General features: G+C 40.0%; 1 protein-coding gene across 1 annotated transcript in view; it reads right to left on the reverse strand.

Annotated features, from left to right (window-relative positions):
• Nucleotides 1-11,513: 11,513 nt before the first annotated feature.
• The window catches only part of LOC139636029 (uncharacterized), a 52,256-nt gene continuing 51,288 nt past the window's right edge, over nt 11,514-12,481 (reverse strand). Inside the window, exon 2 of the mRNA XM_071503689.1 lies at nt 11,514-11,593. Within this exon, the coding sequence (XP_071359790.1) occupies nt 11,514-11,593 (80 nt within the window). The remainder of the gene's footprint in view (nt 11,594-12,481) is intronic.

The raw sequence follows: 12,481 nt of genomic DNA on the forward strand, positions 1-12,481 counted from the left end.
AGAGCTACAAACAAATAAACCAATTTGAATAGGGTTACAAATCAAGAATCAGAATCCAGCTACAAAACAAATAGCCAATCAGAATACTGCTTAAAACCAACCAATCAGAATACGGCTACAAAGACATTTGTAGCCGTACTCCCCACTGATGTTTTGGAGACATTCAGCCCTATCTTACACCCAGTGCAAAGCAGGGCAAAGCTCAGCGCAGGTGTCTTTGCAGTTTTTCTAAGAAATTCCCTCATGGTAATACTGAGCTATCGCATTCATGAGAATTGGATGGATGAACAACTGACAAATGTATCTGGGACTGACTGTTGCCAGCACAGAGACATGATAAAAATGAGAAAATATGAGAAAATGCAAATCACAACTCACATAGCTGGGGATGGATACGTTTGTTCATAACAACTCAATTTACCACTGGATTTCAACAGTGTAAATATTGTGGTTTACGTAGAATTCATTCTCTCTTCAAGTGAACATATAGATTCGGAGCTGCTTTAATTATTCATTAATACAAAAAAGGAGCAGAAGAAAGTGGGTAGTTTTATGCTGCTCTTTTGGGATTTAGTCATAAAAAATAATGTTTTGTTTTTAAAAAGGATGGTTGTTCATGCACACACACGCACACACACACACATACTTACGTACTTACAGTGAGAGGAAAGAGGGATCAAAACCTCCTAATTGTACAATGCTTTATCTGACACATACACCAGCAGGCAGATACACTGCAATGGAATACACTAGAATTTGGCAATTATATATGAAACCTATCTGCCTGAGTTAACGTAAAATATGGTACATTATTAGTAAAGTTTGGTGTATGATAACTTGGGGGCAAGTTATTCACCTCAGCATGGGTGCAACATTACCAAATCTGCTCAACTTTAAATGACCCAGAAGCATCTGTTGTAATTGGTAACATTTGCTTGTTGCATCATGGTGGCTTGCTCTTGCCTTGGAGGGGTTATGTTTTATTAAATCCAAAAGTCACTGACTGGGCCCTCACAGACTGCTGGAGGATGGTTTATACTGTGAGGTTCACTCAAGTGCTCAGCATGAATATGTACGTTTGCAGGGACACTGCATATTTTCTGTCTGTTGAGAACTTTTCTATCAGCTTGGTGCAGTCAGCTGTGCGAAATCTTGCTGGTATTGAAATTTGTGCTTGTAGGTTCAGTATTTGCTGAAGTAATGTCTACCACCAACCTGAAAAAAATGAAAATAAAGTAGGGTCACCCCAGTATGGCAAAAGTTCTACAACCTTCTTGTATGACATCACCCTTGTTTTGTTTGAACGAAAGGATTTTCACGAATTGAAACTACTACTGTCCCTGCTCCCTGCTAATCATGCTACGATTAGCAAGCCATGCAAATTGCATGCTAGTTAACTTCCTGCCACTTTTTAGTTTTTTGAAGTAAGAGATGAAGAGGAAATTTTGATATCAATATCATGATGAAGAGACTGATTGGCTGGGAAGACTATGAGTTCAATCTTTGAGAGGTTTAGTTGAAGGTGGAATTCCTTCATCCATGCAGATATGTCAGAGAGACAAGCTGAGATCCACACAGAGACCGTGGGGTTGTCTGGTGGGAACAGCTTATAGCCAGGTATAGCTGGGTGTCGTCAGCGTAGCAGTGACAGGAGAAGCCATGTGAGTAGGTAATTGGACCCAAGATTCAAGATTCAAGAGGTTTATTGTCATATGCATTGTAAAAAAAACACAGCGGTTCAGACAATGCAAATAAAATTTTTATTTTGCTGTTCTTATACCCAACAATACACATGACACACAAAGAATAAAATAAATAAAAAAAAAAATAAAAATAAAAATGAAGCTAATGAGTAAGAATTGTAAGAATAGAAGAAACCTGAGTTTGGAGACATCTGAGTTTAAATGTAAAGTGCTCTTTGCTTTAGTGCAACAGATTAACAGTTAACAATCAGTGAGTGTGTTGAAGTGTGGGGTTACAGTGTTTGATGTAGTGTTCAGGGGTCTGATGGCCTGTGGGCAGTAGCTGTTTGTGAGTCTCTTTGTCCTTGATTTCACACTCCTGTAGCATCTCCCTGACAGCAGAAGTGGGAAGAGACCATCTTGTGGATGTGTTTTGTCCTTGATGATGTTGTAGGCCCTCCTGATGACCCTGGTGGTGTAAATGTCCTGTAGCCAACACAATGCTGAGACTTGAAGCACCTGAAAACCTGGTTTCAAATTTTAGTTTTTGTGTATAACATTAATATTTCTGACTAGGTAATCAACATTCAAAATGGAAGTTGGGGGAAAAAATTTGCAAAGTTATAAATTAAGTCAAATTCAATGTGAAGATAATCTCCTTCATTCAAACACTGTGGGTATGGTTTGGTTAGTATTGCCTGACAGCTACAATCTGTCTATAATTTAATCTCACAGTAACACGTTAAAAAAGCAATAATAGTAAAAAAGATTAAAAGCAGAATTTTCACAAACCTTTGAATGAGAGGGTGACCTCACAAACACCTTGCATGCAGGCAATTGGTAGATGCAGCACACAGAGGAGCCTCTAGTCTCCACTTAGTTACTGCAACACAGCAGCTCAGACAGGTGTGTGGCCAAAATGCGTGTAGTTTGAAAAGAGTGAAAGAGTTCTAATGTAAGATTTATGGGCTCTGCAGTGAGCAGCCTCTCTGCACCAGCTGTAAATCCATACATAATATGCACCGGTCAAGTCGCGGCTTGCAGCCAACCAGCAGCCAGCCACAAGAACAGACCGGAGAGGATTAAAAAAACTAAAAAAAGATGACAGAACAACTGGCATTATGTTGAAAAAGAAGAAAAAACATTCTTTTCTTTACGTAATTGTACTGTTGTTGTTATGTTTCTGTTTTTCCGATCCAATCCTAGTCATGTGAATAATAGTGAAATTGACTCCCAACAGGAGTCGAACACGATTCCCATGACCCACAGGACTCCTGAAAAATTGTCAAAATCTAGAGAAGACTAACGCTGAGCAAAAAACTTCCACACACTGTCTTGTACACCTGCAATACAGAAACAGGAGTTTTTTTGCCGTGTGAAGAGGATAAAAGCTTGGGTTAGGAACCTAGCTTAAGTATGTTTTAATTTCAGTTTATTTATTCAAATAATAATAAAAATAAATTCAAATAAATGTAAATTTGTGAGTTGGCCAATATGCAAATTTTCATTCGTAGTCCCTTTGCCTGATGTTAAGCATCCAATAATAATAACAATAATACAGTATGTACAATAGTTAGATACTACATTGTGTTAACATATGCAATACAAGTAAAAAGCATGTACAATTAAAAACAGCATATGTAAAACAGTTACATGAACAGTTACAGATGATACATGTGCAAATCAAAGCTAGATAAAAACATTGTTGGTTCTCAATAAGCCATTTCTTAAAATTATAATTATATATAAGATAAGTGATTAATAGGATGATTGATTGCTGTACTGAATTCCATTGCTGTGATGCTCTGAGGGAGGCTACTCTAGTATCTTTGTTTTCTGTAGATCTTAAGTTGTACTAAATATTTCTAGTTTGAGACAACAGTTACTCTCCTGAGATGAGAATGTCTTGCTCTCCATCTACACTGTAAGCTATGGAGAAAAACAACATACAAACTGTTTTATACAACTTACATACAACTTCTGCAGTTTTACCATAAAATAACTATCATCAGCATATAGATATCAGAAGATATCTTTTACACACAAGAGAAGATACAAGATAGTCTACATACAGAAGGCAAATCATTAATGTATACTGAACAGGACTGGGCCGGTATGTGGGACATATATCAGCCATAGACATAGGGGTAGATTTATAGTAATTAATTTTGACTAGTTAGGAGTAGAGACTAAAAGCTAATTTAAAAAAGCTAATATTTGAAGAATGTGGTTGATAAATGAATGTAAAGGAAATCTGAGGTGATAGAATTGTATTTAAGCCTACATATTCTAGGTCATTTCAATTTTGAAATCGAATCTCATAATATCAAAAGATATATGTCAAAAGACATAATGTCTTTCATATAAATCATAACCGCACCCCTTTTCTAAATACCATAACCTGGAACTTTTAGAGCTGTGGATGGAGAATTATTGTGGAGCCAAATCTAAATCTTTCTCTTCCGGCTCTCAACGAAGGCGGACGCATCTTCCCCCTCTCTCCTCTCCCTTTTTTCCCTGCTTTGCTTCTCACGTCTCATCCTGTCTTGTCTAAACCTTGGAAGCCTCTCTCTGCACTGCTCTCTAAATATAAAATCATGGAATTGGTCAACTGGTCTCTCAACGAAATTGACAGGATCTTCTCAACGAGAAGCCCGGGTTTGGGGGAACCTGTCTGCCCTGGCGGAACGTACGCCGCTGGCTACATGAGGGACTCCTGGGAGCGGTGGAGGGTCGTGTGCCTGGCGATTCTTTCCGTTGAGGACATTGAAGATCTCTATATATTCGGAACTGTGATATCAGGCTTTCTGCTGATTGGATTAGGCATTGCCCTGGTGTATCGGAAAATTCGGAAGACGGTGACAGCAGTCCAAATCCCCACGCTGCCAGACAAAATTGATGGAGTGAGTAAAGCTGAAAGCACTCAGACTGTGATTGTGAACCGCAACTTGGGAACCACCTTGGAAGGAGCTATTAATGCTCAGACTGTGGTCATAAATCGCAATATGGGCCACATCTTGGAGAAGGTTTCAGCTTTGCAAAGGAAAATGGATGAAGATGACCAGAATGGACTAACAGAGTAAGCCGTGTCTATTGAAATACGACTGCTTGCCCTAACCCAAACAATCATAATCTAATCTGCGTTCCAGCCCCCGCAGCACCAGCCGTGTCTATTGAAATTCGACTGCTTGCCCTAACCCAAACAATCATAATCTAATCTGCGTTCCAGCCCCCGCAGCAGCCAGCCTTGGCCAAGGCTGGTGCTGGAACAACTCCCCCACGAGATCGCTGCAGTGAGACGCTTCTACTCCTAGCCCTCCCTCCCTTCCTCCACGGACACCTGTCGATTGTTGACTCCGTCCGGGACCCGATCAAGGATGTCTCCATGGCAACTTGCTGTGTTATCGTGATGACACCCTGCGAACTGAGGCACTGATTGTGAACTAGACGAAGCGACTCTCCAGGCTTATGCACACACACACACATTCACGGAGACTTCTCACAAGTACATATGCAACTCACCCCAACCCCCAACCCCATCACCCGCCTTCGCCGCTTCCATTGTGTTGTAAAATGTATTTATACATGCTTATGTTGCCGAGGTTTTTTTTTTTCCTCGAATCCCACACTGTACCCCCCCCCCCCAACCACTTTGGGCTGTGTCAGGTTGGTGTTAAGATGCTGTTGGATAATTGCTGGGTCTCCACGGAGCTCAGGGAGAGTACAGGGTACACAAAGTAGTTCACTTTCTTCTTTTGGAGCATGAGGATACATACCTGAGTAGAGCCACAGGTGGAATGGTGCAAGGACACTGGTGAATATCCCCTAACAGAAGTAAGCAGATCATAATTATCGCAGCCTAATTGATTTGTCATTTGCACACTGTTTTTGCCTTTTATTCTTCCATACCTAAATATACTGTGGATCTTGTTCGTTTCTTCATACAGATGAATCCCATAAGCATTGGTTCATCATTGTTGTGAATTATGTTTGGGTATTTGTTGTGAGATATTGTTGAACTGAATTGATGTTTGCCATTTGTACAAACTTCAAAACTAGCATATAAGGTAACAGAGCAACTACTACACTGGACCAACCTACTACCATGTTGACAGAAAAAAGGGAAGTGTGTTAGCTTAGCTGCTAATCCCATGATATCCACTAATAAAATAACCAATTCACCATGACCCAGGCTGTTTTATACAACCCTGTTTCCAAAAAAGTTGAGACACTGTGTAAAATGTAAATAGAAGCAGAATCCAATGATGTGCAAATCATGTAAACCCATATTTAATGGAAAATACAACAAAGCATCATATCAAATGTTTAAAACTGATAAGTTTGTTTTGTGAAAAATATATGCTCAATTTGAATTTAATGCCAGCAACACATTTCAAAAAAGTTGGGACAGGGGCATGTTAACCACTGTGTTGCATCCCCTCTTCTTTGTCCCATTCTTGCCTGATATAGAATTTCAACTGCTCAACAGTTCGGGGTCTCTTTTGTCATATTTTTCATTTCATGATGTGCCAAATGTTTTCAATGGGTGACAGGTCTGGACTGCAGGCAGGCCAGTTTAGTGTTCGGACTCTTCTACTATGGGGCCATGCTGTTGTAATATATACAGAATGTGGTTTGGCATTGTCTTGCTGAAATATGCAAGGACTTCTCTGAAAAAGACGTTGTCTGGATGGCAGTATATGTTGCTCCAAAACCTGTATATACCCTTCAGCATTAATGGTGCCCTCCCAGATCTGCAAGCTACCCAAGACATGGGCACTAATGTAATTCCATACCATCACAGATGCTGGCTTTTGAACTGTGCGCTGATAACAAGCTAGATGGTCCCTCTGCTCTTTAGCCCAGAGGAAACGGTGTCCATTATTTTCAGAGTTTGGTAACAGGTAAGCCTTTACCTGTTACAATACAAATGTAAGTGGTAATGGCCAATTGTGGCATGAATTGTGTTTGTTGGAATAACTCCCTTTGACCAATCATAACCAAACTTTATGCCTGCACTGAAGAATCGCCCTACATTGTACATACCAATTTTTGTACAAATCCGAGCAACTGTTATGACATGTAAACTTTCGTGATCTTTGGCGCCCCCTATTGTCCGATCTGTGCCAAATTTGGAAGAAAGACTGTGAATCACCTTCCAAAGGAGTTTGTAAAATTTCATGTTGATAGCATTTTTTTTGACAAAGATATGCAACAATATTTTTTTTTTAGGTACAAAAACAAGTAGTTTGCTCATAACTTAGGAATTTTTTAGAGTGTAAAAATTATTTTGATAACTTTTAATCAGGCACGTGTGGAGATGTTTTGTGCAAATGTTCAGGCAGATCAGGCTTAAACTCCAGGAGGAGTTTGAAAAAGTAAGTTTTGTGTATGTACCAACCTATAAAATTGATTTGTAAAGTGTTTTAATTCAGTTTTTTAAGGAGGTGAAGAGAAAGGACCAGCCTACCTTGTCAAAAGCCCTTTCAGCATCAAGGGTTGCTATGATGAAAGGTGGATTGTTTGTGGAGGTGTTGTTCTTGTAGAAGTTAATTAAGTAAAATAATCTTTGAGTGTTTTTCAAGGTGTGTCTTCCCGTAATGAAGCCAGTTTAGTTTGTGTATTAGTGAAGGCATTCTTAAATACATTAAATGCATACTTTTCCTGTATTTTGGGGTACTTTCACCTACCAAAAAAGCACACTAGTGTTAAAATATACTTAGTACATCTGAGGTATAATTTTCCAAATGCTAAAAAATTATACTGACATTGAATTTATAGGATACTACAAATATGTTCTGAAATCAAAACAAATTTACTTAGAATATACTATCAGTGCATTTTAACATCATTTTAGTGCAATCAAAGTATAATTAAAGTGCACTGGAAATATGGAAAATGATTACTAGAGTATATTTTCTAAAAACATTCCAGTATGCTTTGATGTACTGAAAATAAGTACACTTATATAATATACACGTATTCTTTACTGGCAAAACATAAAAAAATTAATTGATTTTAAAACAATTTCAACATTTACATGAAGTAGAGAACACAGAATTCCATCAGCAAAGCATTTATATGAACAAAGACTAAAGTGGGAAAGTGTTGTTTTACAAATAATGTCAAATCACAATATCACAACAATCTCAATCACTGTTAAAATAAAAATAGCATAAATTAAAAAGAAAAAAAAATGGTCAGCAACTCAAATCATCTCAAACTTTAACTTCCAGCAGTTGCTGACTTAGATTCAATGTTTGATTTCGTAAAGTAGTGATGTTAAAAATGTGCAGAAATGCTGGAAATGCTGCTGCCGTGAGATGTTGCGAGATCCGTGCGTAACCCAACATGGCGGCTTCCATCTCAACGAAATCAACACAACTAGCTTTGATAGCCAGCTTAACTAAAGCCCAACAAACAAACTTACCGATATACACTCCTCTGATAGTTTGATACCTCCATCAAACCAACGGTTTCTTCATCCTGGACGAAGAAACCTTGGAAAGCTTACAGGATTACGTGGACGAGTGTTACCACCGGCTCGTCATGGGGAAAAAACAGACAACTCCCTCCTCGAAGAGAACCCACTCGGAGTGTTCTTTCAATACACCTCCCTCACCTGACAGGGAATATGGGGATATCTTAGAGTCTTAGAGTCCATCAATAACAAACTAACCAGCTTTAACACCCGACTGGCACTGGTCAAAGTCCTCCACAAGGAATTCCAAGCGCTGCGTGAATCTCTGGAGTTTAGCCAACAACAGGTTGAATCGCTCACTGCAGACAACAAGTTTCTCAGAGACTCCATCAAATCCCTTAATGAAGGTATGACGAAACTCTCCAAAGAGAATAAACGAATGAAAGAATCCATCCTGGATATCCAAATGCGTAGTATGCGGGACAACCTTGTTTTCTCCGGAATCCCAGAGCACGCAGAGAAAGATCCTGAAACCACCATCAAAAGCTTTCTCCAGCAACAACATAAGCTCCCGCCGCACGCCATGGAAAACATCACTTTTCACCGGGTCCACCGTATAGGAGGGACGAGGCAAAAAGGTCGGCGCCCAAGACCTGTCGTCTCTAAGTTCGAGCACTACAAGCAAAAAGAGCTGGTGAAGAGCCGAGGCAGGGAGCTGAAAGGAACAGACTTCAGCATCACCGAAGGAAATCCTGGAGCGCCGCAAATCCCTGTTTCCCGTCATCACAGTCAATAAACTTTACATGAATGGCCAATTGTTTCGCGACCAGGAAATCACTCCTGGGCTCAACTGAAGTCACCTCTTCTTAAAAGGCAATCCCCGACTAAGGTAATACAATGTAGCATAATAAACAAAACTAAAGGTATGGGCATTTAATACAGGCTACTAGCGCACATCCCACATTGATGTAGTTTTGTTTACAGACTGCTAATGTTGGAATACCTGTTTCCCCTTACTACCTCCCATCTCATATGTCTTAAGTTTTACTGTTGTCATCATTGTTGTTGTTGTTACTGTTGTTGTTGTAACATATCCACACCGATGCTTAAGAATACTCTACATGTAAGCTGCCCAACACATTCAACACGCACACACGTAGGCATACATGCACACACACACACACACATCTCTCCATTCAAATTTTAGATTATGTTCAATAGCCACAAGTTAGTTTAGCATGAATTCATTACGCTTTGTCACTTGGAATGTGCGTGGAATTAGCTCACAAGCAAAAAGACTTAAAGTTTTTGAACATCTAACAACATTACAAGCAGACATTGTCTTACTGCAGGAAACACACTTATCCAAAATAGGACATCATACACTTAGTTCATCACAGTTTCCTCATGTATACTTAGCTAACTATAATTCAAAACAAAGAGGAGTAGCAACTTTAATTAATAAAAGAATACATTTCACATGTAAGGATACCATCACAGACCCAGAGGGAAGATTCATAATTATCAACATATCAATAAATAACAAAGAGATATGTATTGCCAATATATATGGTCCAAATGGCAATGACCCATCCTTCTTTCACCGCTTCTTCACTGCAATTTCAGCACACTCAGACACAGCACTTATCGTGGGAGGTACTTAATCAAGAATTTGACCGACTTAGTAGAGCAGCTAGTTACCGTAACTGCCAATCATCTGAAACAATAAAACAATATATGAACGATTTTGGTCTGTGCGATGCTTGGCGCTCTTGTCACCCCATGCTCAAAGAATACACCTTCTTCTCACCAGTTCACCACTCTTACTCCTGTTTAGAATTTTTCCTAACCAGCAACTCTTTCATGAAGGATATATCTGATACACAAATTCACCCTATCACAATCAGCGACCATGCACCAGTCACTATGACAGTCATCGGGAAAATATGCACACCTCCAATTAGACACTGGAGATTGAACACATCATTACTTATGGACGTGGAGTTTATTGATTTCTTCCAAAAAGAGTGGACAACTTTTTCTGAAACAAATGACCTGCCCGGCATCTCTCCTTGTGTTCTCTGGGAGACGGCTAAGGCTGTAATACGAGGCATAATAATTTCATATTCATCACACAAGAAAAAACTGGATAAAGCACTTCAGATAGAACTAGATCAGAAAATTAAAACCTTGGAAGCAGCTCATGCCACCTCTCAAGAGGAACACCTGTTGAATGAGTTGAGAAAATCTAAAATGAAACTAAAAGAATTAAGAGATATAAAAACCCAATTTCAGCTACAGAGATTGCGCCTAGAGAACTTTGAACATTGTAATAAATCAAGCAAGTTTTTAGCAAACCAACTAAAACAGAACAAAGAAAAAGTAACAATCTCCTCAGTTACGGACTCCACTGGGAAAACAACTCAGGTCCCAGAGGAGATAAATAAAACGTTTAGGGATTTCTATAAAAATTTATATTCATCCAACATTAACCCATCAAACTCTGAAATAGAGGGGTTTTTGAGCAATATCGATCTGCCAAAACTAAACAAAGAGCAAATTATGGCTCGGGAGTCACCTCTCTCAATTGCAGAACTCCACAATGCCCTCCAACATATGCCTAACAGAAAAGCCCCAGGTTCAGATGGCTTTCCGGCAGAATTCTACAAAACATTCTGGCCTACGCTGGCATCAGTATTTCATAGAATGGTTACAGAAATGAATGAAACCACCAGACTTCCTCCAAACATGAACTGTGCAAATATTAATCTCCTCCTTAAACCAGACAAAGACCCTGCACTTCCATCTAGTTATCGTCCAATATCACTCATAAATGCAGATCTTAAAATCATCAGCAAGGCGCTAGCTCGTAGAATTGAAAAAGTAACACCTTACATAATAGACTCAGATCAAAATGGGTTTATTAAAGGCCGTTGGTCCACTGACAACACACGGAGACTAATTGACCTAACAGACTTCTGCAACATCCAGAATAAGAAAGCTATAATTGTCTCACTGGATGCAGAAAAGGCTTTCAACAGGGTGAACTGGAAATTTCTTTTCGCAACCTTACAGAAATTTGGATTTGGTGATAAGTTCTTATCTTGGATCAAAACATTATACAGCTCACCTAGCGCTTCCTTCAAAACAAATGATCAAACTTCTCCACGCTTCAATCTCGAAAGAGGTAGCAGACAAGGTTGTCCACTCTCTCCCTCTTTGTTTGCCATATTTATAGAACCACTGGCAGCTGCAATTCGGCAAAACAATAATATTAAAGGGATTCAAACAGCAAATTTGATCCATAAAATCAGCCTTTACGCTGACGATGTATTACTTTTTCTTCAAGACGCACATGCCTCTCTTTCTGAGACTATAACAATCATAGATAACTTCTCATCCATCCCAGACTACTCTATTAATTGGAACAAATCGACTGTCCTTCCCATAGCTTTTGTACTCCAGTTCAACCAAACTATTCCACTACAACCTGGTGCAAACATCAGATACCTGGGCATCAACATTTCCATCAAGCTATCAGACCTGACATGGTTAAATCACATTCCCCTACCTAAAAAAATAGAGGATAACCTCACTCGGTGGAGTACTCTGCCCATATCACTTATGGGAAGAGTAGCAACAATCAAAATGATGATCTTGCCAAAAATCAACTTCATTTTCTCAATGGTCCCGACCCATCCTCCCAAGGCTTGGTTCAAATCACTGGACTCCATATATCCAAATTTTTATGGAAATCTAAGCCACCACGAATAAGCCTTAAAACCCTACAAAAACCCAAAATTCGAGGTGATCTGAAGCTTCCAAATTTCTATAATTACTTTCTTGCCAATAGACTACAATACAGCTTAAAATGGACTACACAAAGTCAAATTGACCATACTTGGCTGGACATTGAACAAACTTTCTGCAACACCATCCAAATCCAAGACCTGCCATTTATTAGCCCCATCATCAAACAATATCCCTGCTTTAAGAGCATCAATATCAGCACATCACTGATGGCCCGGTGGGAATTTCTGCCTCTCCGCCTGGGGAGGATACAGGGGGTGTGCGGGTCGACCTGCTTGGCTGTACCAGCTCCCTGTTCGTCAGCGGATCTGGATGTCTCATCCTGGGCACCTGACTGGGGTCTCGCCATGCACGGCGGGTCTGTGCCCCTCCAGTTTGTGCCTGCAGGGGTGGTGGCCCTACCGCTTTGGCCACCTGAATGCATCTCTGGGCACCCTGGTTCGGCTTCCTGCTGGCTGGGCGGCGCAGGGATGGAGAATGTATTGGGGCCAGTCAGGGATCTGGCCCCAGTGGGGGGGTGCATGCCTCACCTGCCCTTGTTGCTCCACTGTACCACATTCCACATGCC

Source organism: Trachinotus anak, unplaced genomic scaffold (assembly GCF_046630095.1).
Source record: "Trachinotus anak isolate AG129_WGS33_773 ecotype Australia unplaced genomic scaffold, CSIRO_AGI_Tana_v1 ptg000019l, whole genome shotgun sequence".
NCBI classification, from domain to species: domain Eukaryota; kingdom Metazoa; phylum Chordata; class Actinopteri; order Carangiformes; family Carangidae; genus Trachinotus; species Trachinotus anak.